This window comes from Neolamprologus brichardi, chromosome 7, assembly GCF_056152115.1.
Source record: "Neolamprologus brichardi isolate AB-2024 chromosome 7, ASM5615211v1, whole genome shotgun sequence".
Taxonomy (NCBI): Eukaryota; Metazoa; Chordata; class Actinopteri; order Cichliformes; family Cichlidae; genus Neolamprologus; species Neolamprologus brichardi.
Window position 1 is genome coordinate 65,235,853 of NC_142110.1, and position 14,851 is coordinate 65,250,703.

General features: G+C 40.6%; 2 protein-coding genes across 6 annotated transcripts in view; one reads left to right on the plus strand and one right to left on the minus strand.

Moving 5' to 3' along the window:
- The first annotated feature begins 1,814 nt into the window (after positions 1 to 1,814).
- On the plus strand, positions 1,815 to 9,912 carry LOC102790418 (olfactomedin-4-like). The gene is made up of 7 exons (XM_006805365.2): positions 1,815 to 1,929; positions 2,022 to 2,144; positions 2,223 to 2,441; positions 3,079 to 3,232; positions 5,081 to 5,308; positions 7,885 to 8,053; positions 8,318 to 9,912. Exons 1-7 carry the CDS (start codon positions 1,876 to 1,878, stop codon positions 8,769 to 8,771), a joined length of 1,401 nt encoding a protein of 466 aa, XP_006805428.1. The 5' UTR covers positions 1,815 to 1,875; the 3' UTR covers positions 8,772 to 9,912.
- A 448-nt stretch (positions 9,913 to 10,360) lies between these two features.
- The window catches only part of ndrg4 (NDRG family member 4), a 78,873-nt gene continuing 74,382 nt past the window's right edge, over positions 10,361 to 14,851 (minus strand). For all 5 annotated transcript variants that reach the window (XM_006805368.3, XM_006805366.3, XM_006805367.3 and 2 more), the window contains one exon: positions 10,361 to 14,150. In XM_006805368.3, coding sequence (XP_006805431.2) covers positions 13,996 to 14,150 — 155 coding nt within the window. In that variant the 3' untranslated portion in view covers positions 10,361 to 13,995. The remainder of the gene's footprint in view (positions 14,151 to 14,851) is intronic.

Below are 14,851 nucleotides of genomic sequence, written 5' to 3' on the forward strand. Positions count from 1 at the left end.
CGGACACATATAGACACTTTCTAGTGTCAATTTAACACTGGAGATTTTGCAGTGCACGAAGGGGGAAAATACTCCACTGCATTGCCTAAATCAGGTTTGCCTGTTCATTAATAACGTTTATATAATTGACAATAAAATGACACTAGAGTTCTGTGTAATTGACATGTATTCTCAGGTTATCTGGATTATTTGGAAATTTAAGCTACCGAAATTAAATGTTGTCAGCACTCTTAATGGGTGTGATATTTCCTGAGTTCAGTGCCAAGTGGCCACTTTCTGTTCCTAACTTTTGTAACATGTTAAATACAGAAGCTGTTTGCACATCTCAGGAAATCTGAAAGGTTCAAACACACGTTAATCACACTTCCCTCACAGGATTTCCCAACAACATGCCACAGAACTGCATTTTGAAGGACCTCTGTCCTTTTGAGTGTATAAGTTGTGTTGCTATTAACCCTCTGAGGTCTGACCTTAACCTACCCTAACCCTGTATTTTGAAGAAGAGCAAAGCAGACTTTTTTGGGGGGAGTAAAATAGTTTTCCATGTGTTGCAGTTAGAATGGTTATTTTCTGTTTTGCCCAATTGCCAAGTCTTGGAGAAAAATGTAATAAAAACAAAAATAATAATAATAATAATAATGGATTGCATTTATATAGTGCTTTTGAGAACCTCAAAGCGCTGTACAATTCCACTATTCATTCACTCTCACATTCACACACTGGTGGAGGCAGCTACAGTTGTAGCCACAGCTGCCCTGGGGCAGACTGACAGAAGCGAGGCTGCCATATCGTACCATCGGCCCCTCTGGCCACCACCAGTAGGCGGTAGGTGAAGTGTCTTGCCCAAGGACACAACGACCGAAACTGTCCAAGCTAGGGCTCGAACCTGCAACCTTCCGATTACAAGACAAACTGCCAACTCTTGAGCCACGATCGCCCAAAAATGATATATTCTGATTGCAGAGGTTCAGAGTTCAGAGGGTTATGGTTGGGGTCATCACCGACAATGGCTTAGACCTCAGATGGTTTAGTCTGCCTAAAGCTTATGTGTTTAAAAGGAAAAGTACTACATAACTCCAATCCCGTGCTACATGATATTTTTGGCTTTTGAGAATTTTTCAGGTCTTAAAAAAAAAAAATCAACATTGTAATTTTTACACATTTTTACACATAAACCATAAACCAGAACAAATATTTTTTTGTTTTTTTCTTTAGTGTATTTAGCTTGCAATAAAAAGTGCCTTGATGCAACCGTTGTTGTGATCTGGTGCTGTATAAATTAAACTGTATTGAAGTGAAGAGCCCCAGGAGGAAAACATGTCACACAGCATGATAATATTTTAGGGATGTTTGGTCTGACAAAGTAGCTCTACCAGGATCTCCGACTCAGTACAAAAGATAAGAGTTCATTTTGAAATCAACATCTTCTAGTTTCTGAAAATATGCTTGTTCAGCATGTAGCTCAAATGCAACCCAACCCTAGCAGTACTCCTAAGCCACTGGCTGATTCCTGGTGGATGCTGAAGTTAAAGGATCTGTTGCTAACCTTTTGGTGCTTTGGGAATATGAGTAAGAACTGTTTGGTGGATGACAGACCTTTTCCAAAAAGTCATTTTTGTGCTTCTCCAAACAAAGTGTTTGTTCTCCTCATCAGTAATGGAGCAGCAGGACCCCCATCTGTCACTCGTTCAATTTTTCCTCATCAGGTAGAAAATTTCATGTGTTGCTGCAATCCCAACCACAAGAGGGGAAGTGAAACTCAACGCACGCTCACAGTAGAGCTTAATGGGAGTGTACACAAGTTAGCTGCTGCAGTCGCACACATGCTAAAATCACACCAAGACACTTTCGTGCAGTTCTGCCGAGCGATCCAACATGAAGCTGTATGTGATTGTTCCACTGTGTGTGCTGTTTACCATCACCCAGCAGGTAAGAAAACACAGAAGACATTGTGATATTTTAATTCAATTAACTGCTTTTTATTAACTGCTTTTTGCTTTGTTTAACATTTTAAATTTCAGATATCTTTGTCTGAGAATTGTGTCTGTGAATTTGCACAATCTGAGAAAACTTTCCCTCATGACAAACTGGAAAGAGTTCAAGGTGCTGCCTTAGACTGCAACAGCAACCTTATGCCACAGAAGGTATGTGTGTGTGTGTGTGTGTGTGTGTATATGTGTGCATTCATGCTAAGTAGTTTATAGCCACTGCTCTGCCTGCAGACTATAGAGCTGGAGAGTTTGCTCCTTGGTTTGGATCGCCGTCTGCCTGTACTGGAGAAGGATGTATCGATGCTGGAGAAAGAAGATGATGGAGAGCTCTACGGCGTTCTCAGCCTCTACGTCATAGAGAACGAAATGATTGAGATCAAGCAGCTGATTGATAAGGTCAACAGCACCAGTCTGGAACAGGAGCGTGTTACTGCTACGACAACTCAGCAGGTAAATTCACAAACAGATGAGGCATTATATTAAGAACTTGCTTTTCAAGTCTCGATCGCGTTTTAACGTTTTAACTAAGAATGCTTTTTTCACTTGATCTCTGAAGTCTTGGTACTTGGCAGACAAAGAAAATTGTCACTCTGACTAACACACATCTAAAATAATTTACATTCCCATTAGAACCTTTTCAAAATGAGTTACTGAAATTGATGTTTTTGAAGCTACTGAATTCTATAAATTCTGCAATGACAGAAATACATCATAACAGCACTGTAGTCTGCTTAGTCACAGTACTGCTACGACTTGGCCTTCTCACTGTATGTGCCGAGCCTGGCAGCCTTCTCAAAAAGTAGTCTGCTTCTCTAATTCACAGACTGCTCAGTGGTTGCTCTTGTTTTCCTCAAAGACTGCTCTTAATTAAAGGCTCAACACAAAATATTGTTTCTACCTGTAGAATAAATGCTTTGTCTAATTTTTATCCATGGCAAGGTCTTCAGTCAGGCATAAACCCAGCCTTACTTAATGCACCATTTTCATGTGTCAGCTTGTATTTTGAGTAAATGCTCATTCAAAACTCTTACCATATTTTACGTGCAAGTAAAATGAGTTTTTGATCAGAGATCTGTGCTGATGTCAGCTTCAGGACCTGAGAGAAGAGATGCAGGAGCTAGAGACATTTGACACAATGGAAGTGGTGAAAAGACAACAAGCCAACCAACGCCTGAAGAGGGACCTGGAATATTGCAAGAACGGGCTTCATCCCACCCACCAACCCACTGAGCTTCCACATGGTAATCCCCAAAAGCTTCCTTTATGCAGCTCAAAGCGATCTGACTATAGCATAGCATCTGCATATCTCCACACCTGCACAGATACCCAACATTAATTTGGCAGATATCAAAAAGCGTGCTATTTAAGCCGCTTTAGCATGTCCACATTTCTGCAAGCCACTTTAAATTGAATTCAATTTTCAGTTTTCAGTTTTAGTTATACAGCGGCAAATCACAACAACAGTCGCCTCAAGGTGCTTTATATTGTAAGGTAGACCCTACAATTATACATACAAAGAAAAACCCAACAATCATATGACCCCCTATGAGCACTTTGGCGACAGTGGGAAGGAAAAACTCCCTTTTAACAGGAAGAAACCTCCGACAGAACCAGGCTCAGGGAGGGGCGGGGCCATCTGCTGCGACCGGTTGGGGTGAGAGAAGGAAGACAGGATAAAGACATGCTGTGGAAGAGAGACAGAGGTTAATAACAGATATGATTCAATGCAGAGAGGTCTGTTAATACATAACGACTGAGCAAGGTGACTGAAGAAGAAATACTCAATGCATCATGGGAATCCCCCAACAGTCTACGTCTATTGCAGCATAACTAAGGGAGGATTCAGGGTCACCTGGTCCAGCCCTAACTATATGCTTTAGCAAAAAGGAAAGTTTGAAGCCTAATCTTGAAAGTAGAGATAGTGTCTGTCTCCCGAATCCAAACTGGAAGCTGGTTCCACAGAAGAGGGGCCTGAAAACTGAAGGCTCTGCCTCCCATTCTACTTTTAAATACTCTAGGAACAACAAGTAGGCCTGCAGAGCGAGAGCGAAGTGCTCTAATAGGGTAATATGGTACTACAAGGTCATTAAGATAAGATGGGGCCTGAATATTTAAGACCTTGTATGTGAGGAGCATGATTTTGAAATCTGGATTTAACAGGAAGCCAATGAAGGGAAGCCAAAACAGGAGAAATATGCTCTCTCTTTCTAGTCCCTGTCAGGACTCTTGCTGCAGCATTTTGGATCAGCTGAAGGCTTTTCAGGGAGTTTTTAGGACATCCTGATAATAATGAATTACAGTCGTCCAGCCTGGAAGTAATAAATGCATGAACTAGTTTTTCAACGTCACTCTGAGACAGGATATTTCTAATTTTAGAGATGTTGTGCAAATGGAAGAACGCAGTCTTACATATTTGTTTAATATGTGCGTTGAAGGACATATCCTGGTCAAAAATGACTCCAAGGTTCCTCACAGTGTTACTGGAGGCCAAGGTAATGCCATCCAGAGCAAGAATCTGGTTAGATACCATATTTCTAAGATTTTCAGGGCCGAGTACAATAACCTCAGATTTATCTGAATTAAGTAGCAGAAAGTTAGCGGCCATCCAGGTCTTTATGTCTTTAAGACATTCCTGCAGTTTATCTAATTGGTGTGTGTTAGCAGTGAAAATGTATGCTATGTCTTCTGATGATACTGCCTAAAGGAAGCATGTATAATGTAAACAGAATTGGTCCTAGCACTGAACCCTGTGGAACTCCAAAATTAACCTTAGTGTGAGAAGAAGACTCTCCATTTGTAACCAACAACTTTGCAACCAACTTCCAGAACAGAGCTTTCTTGCATTTTGTATGTTGATTAATTATTGCATATCGGTTGACAATGATGCCTGCTGTGTTCTGTACTGGAGTTTTGTTACTGCTCTCCACTTTCCATGAAAGGCCCGGAGCAGAGCAATGCAACCAAACATTAACTCTTGCAGATATAAATAGTAGTCTTACCTTGACTATAATCCTGCTGCCATATATGGGAAGAAATCGGCCATGCAAATTAACACTCTCGCTTTGTTTCCTTTAACATTTTATCCTCAGGTAATTGTCCCTATGGTCAGTTTCTGAATATAAGTGAACCGAGGGTCTACACAGCAGGAGAGTATCCTGGTTCATACAAGTATGGTGCCTGGGGTCGGGATCCCAAACCAGAAGCCGGGAAGGAGAGTTGGTATTGGCGGGTAATATTGACTTCCAGCAACAGATATGCCCACTACGTCCGTTTCTATTCCACCTTGAGCTCTCTCATCATTGGGGTGAGCGTCCCTGGTAAGAACCTGTCCTTTTGTAATATTTTTGTGGCATACTGGGGAACATTTAAGTGTAAACTATTTACAGTACGGAAGGCAAGGTGCAGACTGACTTTCTACCAATAAAAAAACGTAAGCTAGAAATAAACACTTCTGCTAGTCACACTACAGAGTCAGTTCCCAAAATTGTGGAAATGTAAGTTGTTTCACAAAGGCACAAAAGCAGAACTGGCTCTATAACAGCATCACGTTTAGGGATGGGTATCGAAACCCGGTTCTTGTTGAGAACCGGTTCCCACTGTTTCAATTCCTTGGAATTGTTTGCCATTTTTGCAAACGATTCTAGTCGCCCCGAATAACGTCACCACGTTGCAGAGCGTCATTTACCTGGCAGGAAACATGGCGCTCAAACACTCAAAAGTTTGGTTATACTTTACAAGAACTGATGACAACAGGGCAACTTGCAATACTTGCAAAGTAGATATTTCATTTAAGGGAGGAAACACTACGAATATGCAAAAGCATTTGCTCACAAAACACACGATGACCTTAAATGAATGTTGTATTTTTAATTCCGCTCCGGACTCGTGAATCTCAACCCAGCAGCAGCGGTAACGTTTGCACGTCCTCTCCCGTTAATGCGGCAGGTAAATAATCAACTAACAGTGCATATTATGTTAGCGCGATCTGCCTTATTACAAAACCTGCCATTACTGTGCGTTTAGGTGACCATGATGAGACAGACAGAGTCTGGCTCAGATGCTGGCAGTTCTCGCTGCAGTCTACCATTAGCGTCTCCTTTCAGGCCAGGATAGACGAATGTCACCGAGCAGTGACTAAGTTTGTGGTCAAAGGCTTGCACCCATTTGCCACAGCAGATGCCCCGACTTTCGCTAAGTGAATGTGTTTAATTGTAGGCAGGGACATTACTGGATATTCTTGTGTAATTGCTACAGAATAATTTATGTTATACTTTGTTATTGCTACAGAAAAATATTTATTTTATTATTTTACATTTACAATTTTTTTCCCTGGGGACCCTGTGACACCCCATTGAAGAGCCGTAGGCTGTGGATCTCTTAAGATCTCACTGTTGGGTTTGTAAGGCCATGTTACTTCTTTTTTTTTTGTAATTGAAGTCTTTATTTGTTTTTAACATTTAACCACATGAAAACATAAACAAAACAACAAACAAAACAACAACAGAAAAGGAAAAGAAAGAAAGAAAAGACAGCTTCCAATCCCATGGTTAATTCACCTTTGTATTTTGGGTCTATTTTCAATAATTACTAACTATCGGTACACCCGCAAAAAAAGGACAATAAAATCAAATTCTTAAGTTATTCCATTACTGAGTGCCTACACAAACATACAATGCAGCAAGCATAAGATTTAACTAAAGATAATTGCCCTGACCAAATAAATTCCAACCATCTCAGCCAAAAACACGTCCCCATGATTTGTCAAAACCCTCCCTATCATCATTAATCCTAGCCAAGAATTTTTCATACGACACCATTTTCAGCATATTTTCTTTCCACCTATTATATTCTGGAGGAGATGGTTCCTTCCATACACTGAGAATAACTCGAGCCGCTGCGATCACCCCCACCTTTATAACCACAAAGTCATATTTTGAAACCCCAGGTAACACCGACCGATCCCCTAATAAGCACAGTCTTGGTGACAAGGGTATTATCAAACCAATCCACCTTCCTATTTTGTCCAATACCTTTTGCCAAAAGGGATCAACTTTCCCACATTCCCAAATAGCATGCATAAATGTCACTGGATCTGAACTACATTTCCAGCATATATTACTGGGACTGATTCCCATTCTATAAAGTTTGGACGGAGCGAAGTACCATCTGTGTATTAATTTATACTGAGTAAATTTACCCCAGGCCATGTTACTTCTTCTTGTTCAAAGAGAAGATATAAAGCAAAGTTCTAAGCTATTCGACTTTAGTGTTCTCCTTTTTTAAAAAAAATCGATAAGAGAATTGATAAAGAATCGAATCGTTAAACAGAATCAAAAATGGAATCGGAATCGTGAAAATCTTATCAATACCCATCCCTAATCACGTTGCTCTGTCTATACGGCCAGTCTAAAAGTAACTTGTAGATAGTGACTCCAGTAAACTCCTCCAGTCTCTCAGTAGTTTTTTTTTTTTTTTTTTAAACACAGCATTAGTCATGTGAAATCTTCCGATACTTTCAAAATCCGGCTCTCTTCCTGACAATCTCAGCACCAAATCTAAAGGTTCACCGTGAAGGTGTAACTAATTTTAAAGAAAATTCAGTCAATCCTTTAACTTTTTAAAAAGCTAGGCACTGCTGGTTTTAGCAACATTGGGTCAGACGAAAATACACTTCAAATTTGTTGGAGGCTAATTTCAGCAGAGGATTGACACACGAGAATGTTTGTGATGCTGAAAATAAATTAAACAATAATCAAAGACCAATGAAAAGATGTACGCACCAAAAAAGCACAATTATTTTTTTGTAGATAATAGAAAAACAGTATCACAAAATGTAATAGGTTTTGTTTTTTAATCAAGATTGTCAGTTTTTAGCTTTTTCTTCCTTTTTCAGGTAACGTCCAGATCCACCCCTCGAATCCAACTACCAACACCATCCAAGGTCCAAATAATGTTCTGTATGGAGGCGCTTTGTACTACAACTGTTACAACAAGGATGCTGTTTGTTGTTTCAACCTCACTTCCAAAATTGTTACCACCTTAGATCTACCCAAAGGAACCAGGTTGATTCACTTAACTCTGTTTTTAAAAATGGTTATTTTGTAATAAAGATAATAAATACAGTTTTTATTTTTATAACAAGAATAGCAAATACTCTTTTTACTCATATTTTAGTATATATTCAGTATAAATATTAGTTTTGCAAACTCTCTCATGGGAAATATATTCTTTTAAAAAGGAGAAACCATAAAGTACAGGTCTTTAAGATATAAACAAACATGACATTTTTTGGTGTAAAACATTCATTTCTGTCCTCTGTTAATCAGATACAATGCAAAGGGTAACTTCTGCAACCTTGAGGAATGCTACCAATGCACTGACCTGGACCTGGCAACAGATGAGTCTGGCATCTGGGTGGTCTACACCACCACCCAGGACTTTGGCAACTTGGTTCTGTCCAAGGTGGAAGAGGGTGAACCACCAAAGCTCGGACAAACCTGGCACACTTCAGTCTACAAGCAGGCAGTGACCAACACCTTCATGGCCTGCGGCGTCCTCTACGCCACACGTTACGTCAACCGAGAGGTCGAGGAGATCTTTTACTCCTTCAACCCCGTGACGCGACAGGAGAGGTTCAACGTTGGCATCTTCATGAAGAAGTTGGCTCCTAACATTCAAGCCCTGAACTACAGCCCTGTGGACCAGATGCTTCATGCCTACTGTGACTCCTACATGGTCTCTTACAAGGTGCAGTTTGAGTTACTGGATAATCAGTCCTGAAGCTAAATACTGACTCCAGTAATAGTTACTAAAGAATAAAAGCAAGCATTGTATTTCTGAAAAATGACACACACTATACACAATATGCATTATCAATTTATATACTAAACCAATTTACTGTTGTCTCTTTCTTTTTACTGTTTTCTTTCAATTAATTAAAATCATTCACTTCTGGTGTGTTTTTATTCAGTGTTATATTCAGGCTATTTCAAAAGTCAACATGGAGCTACTGGTTTAAATTTAGATCAAATAATTGTATAGGAAGTGTAGAATTTAACTGACATCAGCTTTACAAAAAGGGTAAAGAGCAACTCAGACGTAAAGAAAGATGTGGACAGCTTTGGAAAGCTTGAGCAAATCCACGTCATGGGTATATTATACGACTCCATCAGGAAGTCAGTTCAACTGTCAAACACATCTCACTTCTGAAAATTAGAAATATTTAAAGACCACAAGGTATGGTATTTCCACAATATTATACAAAGATGCAATATCCTTCAGCAGACAAGGCCTCAGTACTGGGTATTGTCTTCTGTAGCAGAAATAACTTGATATTTTGCCTAATAGTTCCCTCATCTCCAACATCAGTTGACCCTTCTTCTCTCCACCTTCAAAATATTTGATTTACAAGTTTACAAACTACAAGTTTCTGTTAGATTTGTATTGTTGATTGTCATTTATGCTTAGAAATATCTACTCATATATGCTTAGAGTGTTATAATCAATGTCATGTTGGTAGAGGTTTGATCCTTAATAGTCTGCAAAGGCTTGGTGTGCATTCCGGAGTGTTCTGGCATTCACACCTACATCCTGGGAGCGGCATACCTACTCTTATTGTTTTATGGTAGGATAAACGTAGCTATGTCAGTTTTAGGCTAAGTGCCTTTTGTTTAGATGGACCGCTAGACTCCTGGCACCAGCTTTGGGGAGTCTTCACAGGGTCACATCACATGTTACACAACGCACAGGCAAGGTACTCTTTGTGTGTATGTAGACGTCACATGTTAATGAACCTATGTATATTCATGTCAGCTCAATAAAAGGAGTGCTATGGGGAACCTGGCTGAGAGTCTGACGGAGGTCAAGTGGGTGGAACGACACTTGGCTCCAGGTCTCCCTCATGCATGAGTAACACGAAGAACTTTGCCTACTTGGTGTTCAATGCTTTTGCTGTGTAGTTAAATTGTCTCGTTCCAGCGGCGGGCCTGTGCTAGACAGACCCAACAGTTTCCAAATGTATGTTCACATTATTTTCAAACGTTTTAATGAGATGATCTACTTTGAATATTTTATTACTTGCCTACATTGTATGTATCTAGTATATGTTCCCATTACTCAGGTGTACAGTACATAGACTGCTAGCCAAAGCTAGCTTGCGCACAGAGAGCAAGCTTGTATGAGAACAGGCCTCAAACCACACTTTACCCTTTGGCCTCTGGCATCATAAACGCAACATTGCGCGCTGGTTATGAAGAGAACCTCGAACCTTGAGCTGCTCTATATTAACCACATTTTTGGTGTCTAAGGGCGTCTCTCTATTAGGCTTCCCATGCACCCAAAACGTGACAGAAAACACCTGAGTCGTCAAATTCTGACGTAAAGTCTTTATTTCTCACTTGTTACTTGATCAGTACATTGACAGAGACAGTTTACTTTGTATATGTATTTATATAATATATTTAAACTTTACAGTACACATCTGGATGACAACGAAGTCGGTAAGAGTCCTACTGTTGTGAATAGAAACAAGCTCAGAGGGAAGACTCCCACAATATGAAACGATCCAAATGAGAAAAAAGAACTTATTGCTTAATACAAATTGGTCATAATGGCAGTAAGAAGAGAAATAGTGTTAGCACACGAACCAATAAAATACCAAGAAGAGGTTACACCCTATTGTTGTCTTTAAAAAAAATCTCCAAGAGAAGAGGAAAAGAAATACATTTTCTCACAATACGGTAATGTTAGAGTGCTCGGTTGGGGTAACCCGCTCTATAAATAAGAAGTATCTACAAGTGCAAGGAGGACCAAGGTCTATACAAACTGATCCAGCGCTAGCTTACAGGACCTGTGGACTTTCACAATTCAACTTCACTATTTAAAGACCTCGAAGAGGAAGGAGCAGATAGGAGATGGGTTTTCATGTACACGGTTAAATGTCGAAGATAAAAGAAATGGAAAACATGGTGAGGATGAGGTGTGGGTCGACAATACTGTACAGCACTTCAAAAAGGGACAAGATACATTCAGGAGCCCCCCCAGGCAGTTTGAATCATGTAGGAGGATGGCAGGAAATAGCTTAGTGAACAGAAGAAACAGTGAAAATGATCACAAAATCTGCTACATGCAACCTTGAGTTTTTGTGAAGTTGGCCGATGAGGTTCTATAAGAACGTCTTTGATCTGATCCCCGTTTTCTGCGTTTTGAGACCATTACTGAATATTTCAAGCAGTTCAACAATCTCTCCAGCTTAAACGGATTCACATTCTTTTCCTTTAACATTCATTCAGCCATGTTTCAGGTCAGAATCTCTCTCTGTGTTTTGGTGATGATCTTTTCCCTTCCTCTTTACACAAATATAGCATTTTCTCATTTTCATTCCCAGCCTGTTGCTTTTTAGGGCCCCCTGGTGCTCACAACTATGACTAAAACACTACCGACATCTTAAAAAGTGACTTCAGCTGATAGCCCTTTAGGGTGCAGCTGGGTTTGCCTGTGAGAGCCGGGGCACCTTGTGATTTTTTTTGTTTTATTTTATTTTTTTAGAGGGAGGGGTTTTGTTTTTTGTTTTTTTTAAGTGGCTGGGGGTTGCCCTACATTCCGAGCTTGGAGCCCAAATGGCGCCAAAAAAGCCCCGCCCCTTACAGGCTGCCTCAGGGAAGTGCACACCTCAGCAATTGGTAGCTACGCCCCTTCTGACAGGGGACCAAAGGGTTTTCCTGTAAAACTGAAAGCAGACGAAGGTGACTATGGTACATGAATACTGTACATTAATGAGCTAAAATCCAAGGGAGCCCATCCCTGATCGCTATTAAGGTGGTCCAGGATTACAGCAGATTGCAGCACACAGTTGCACTAGTCTAAAACTACACATATATGCTCACTATGTTGCACTACACCAGTGAGATCGTGGCTTCACGGCACATCAAAACACCCACTAACCACATAGCAATGGATTCCATCTTGCATGTGAATTTTGTGTATTCCTTTTTTTCCATTACAAAATCCAGCCCACGCAGCTTTCACTTCAGTAGATGTGCGAAAATGTGTGTGTTTGTGTGGGTGGGTAGCTTTGGTATATCCACAAAGAGGGGCTGGATGCTGTAAGGGAAGGCAAGTTTCTGTGACGTCGACCCAGAAACGAGAACTTGTCGGGCTGGCCTGGTCCTGCCTCAGCTCCCCTCCCTGGTCAAGTTTGGTTTGAGTCAGGCTGTGATTGTCATCTTAAGAGACCACAAAGAGCTGCCTATGGCGAGAACCACATCCATGCACTACAGCTGCAGGCTGATGAAGGTGTTTGCATCCATGGCTCTATTTAACTAGCCACATGTAAGGTGCTAATGAAGAATGCCCTAATGCTAGAAACTAATTACATACTAGAATGCCCTAAGATTACTTTCACATTCACATGCATATACATGTTAATAAATACTTCTTCTATTCTAGTATTATGCAGTGGATTGTCTGAGAAATGTGAGATGACACGCGGCTTAAAGCTGCACTCTGGTGTATTACGCTAATGTAGCTCCAAGCGAAATTTTGGAGCTGATGCATTGTAACATCATGTTCCCTGCTCATGATGGGAGTGTAAAGGGGCTTCCTGTGAATAAACCATTTTTTAAATGCAATTGAAATTTAAATGCTAGCTTTCTGACTAGTTCCTCGTTAACACAAACAGGTTAATCTGCACTTCAAGCTCATATAGCTACATTAATATTCCTCACTTTGCAAACTATATATAAGTATTTTGCTCATATGGGTGCATTTTCCACCGTCTTTATTAAGCATTTACATGTTTCGCAGTGTAAGATATTAATAGTTTCAGGCTCACTTGATTTCACAGAAGGTGTTTTTCAAGTGCTTCACAACAACTTTGCTGCTACATTGGCTACGTTGGATTTGACGTTTTTAAATCATTTTTGGCTCATATGATACCAAACAGCTCCAGATTGTCTTCTCACGCAAAATCAAGATGACTCAAAGACGTTAATGTAAATATTATTGTGGCAAAAAGAAGAAGGTAAAGCAGATAAACTGATAAAGCTCCCTGGTGGTGTAGTGGCTAGGTTTTGGTGCGCTTGTGACTGGCGGCCCGCGTGTAAATTCCTGTTTTGAGGTAATGAGCCTCAGAATATGTCTCAGATACTACACATGCAGAAGCACAGACAGCCTGAAAGATAGCTTATTATATCAAAGTTTGAGCTGTTATGAACCTGGACTATTAATATTTTAATGTAAATGCATCAATGGAGATAAGTCGGCACATATGCTGACGATATCGCACTGTTTCAATCTACTTATAGTTCACCCATTTGAAATAAGGTCTTACCAAGTGCAGCTTTGAAGCAGCGTTGTGAGCTCTAACTATGCTTACAAATCCTCTCTAGCGCTACAGGTGCACTCGGCTACGACACGCTGTGTTCTGCCGTCTGCCTAATTCTGGACACACGCCCTCAAACTTCACAGAGAGAGATGCTCACAATCTGTCACATAAAAACAGAAAACACCCCATAAAAGTACTGCTCTCATTGCTATGTCCTGCACTTTTACCAGCTCGTACTCAGATTTCATCACTAGCTCTTTACAGCATATTTCAGTATGGACTGTTGACAGAATTACTGTTTCGTGTGTTTGGGGGGTGGGAGGTTAGAAAGGGTGCACGCAAAGAATGAGGCCACACTCAGCAAACACAAGAATGACACTTCAAGAGTAAATGCTAAATCATTGAGTGGTGGGAGAATTAAATTGAGGTGGATATTTAAATGTGTTTAGGGTGTTAAAGTAGCGTTACATATGCAATTTTACAGTGGGGGAGGGAAGAAAATGGCAGACACGGGGATCCGGAGGACGTAGATGAAGACAAAGAGAGCTGTCTTCAAATATTACTATCCCTCTCCATCAAACCTGACTACCTCTCAACTCCACCTCTTGTTTGCACAGCCCGCCTCACTGTTTCTCTCTCCATCCCTCTACTTCCTCCCTCCCTCTTTCTTCCTGTGGTTTCTCAGCAGGACACCTCCATGGTATGGGTGACTGCGCCGACTCCCTCAGTGCTGTCCGAGTGGGTGCATGCTCGTGAGCGGGATCCCTCAACGGAGCCGCCGCTGGTCAGGGAAGCCGTCCTGGAGCGAGCTAGGCGGGTCATACTGGCTGAGGGCACTGGAAGAAATTTCAACATGTCAAATTTCTTACATTTTTGAAAAAATAAATAAAAATGTGCAATCAGTAGATGTTGGGGGGATGTAGGGAGCACATGCTAATGTGGGTAACTGAAGAATATGTTTCTTCATAGCAGGTGAGAAAAGGCAGCTGACTGGCTCATACAACAGTCATGAATTGTTAGGCTTGTTAATTAAAGCTGTTAATGTGTCTACCTGGAGACACATTGGCAGCACCATGTACTCAGTCTGTGATATAATAAGCTCAGTTGTTCTCATGGGAACAGACTATGATTAGTGTGGAACTGGGTTTGTTTAGTCATTATTAAATGACTGTACTGAAGAAAGATAACAAGTTGAGCAAAGACAGTTTTGGATTTCCTTCGAGTAATCAGGATTAAGTTAACCTGTATTCACACTGACTTATTATGGCTCCTTCAGGAAGGTGAAACAACCCAGAATAGCATCCCTGACAGTTTTAACACCACACACGTTAGCCTCCAGTTTTTCACTTACACAGTCAGTAGACAAAGATCAACCTCAGGAGCCTGTTTTCAGTTTAATATTTCTTCTTTGATCTCCATTATTACCTGAGTATCTTGTTTTGCTTCTCACTGAAAATAAAACTAAAATTTGCCGATAGGAAAAATGAGCAAAAAGCCATCATTTGTAATAAATTGGAATGCAAAGGTAACCCTGGGA

Coding starts and splice junctions, on each gene's coding strand:
- LOC102790418 (XM_006805365.2), top strand. CDS start 1,876: ATGAAGCTGTATGTGATTGTTCCACTGTGTGTGCTGTTTACCATCACC. Junction 2,442..3,078: donor CTGCTACGACAACTCAGCAG/GTAAATTCACAA, acceptor TGCTGATGTCAG/CTTCAGGACCTGAGAGAAGA. Junction 8,054..8,317: donor GATCTACCCAAAGGAACCAG/GTTGATTCACTT, acceptor TCTGTTAATCAG/ATACAATGCAAAGGGTAACT.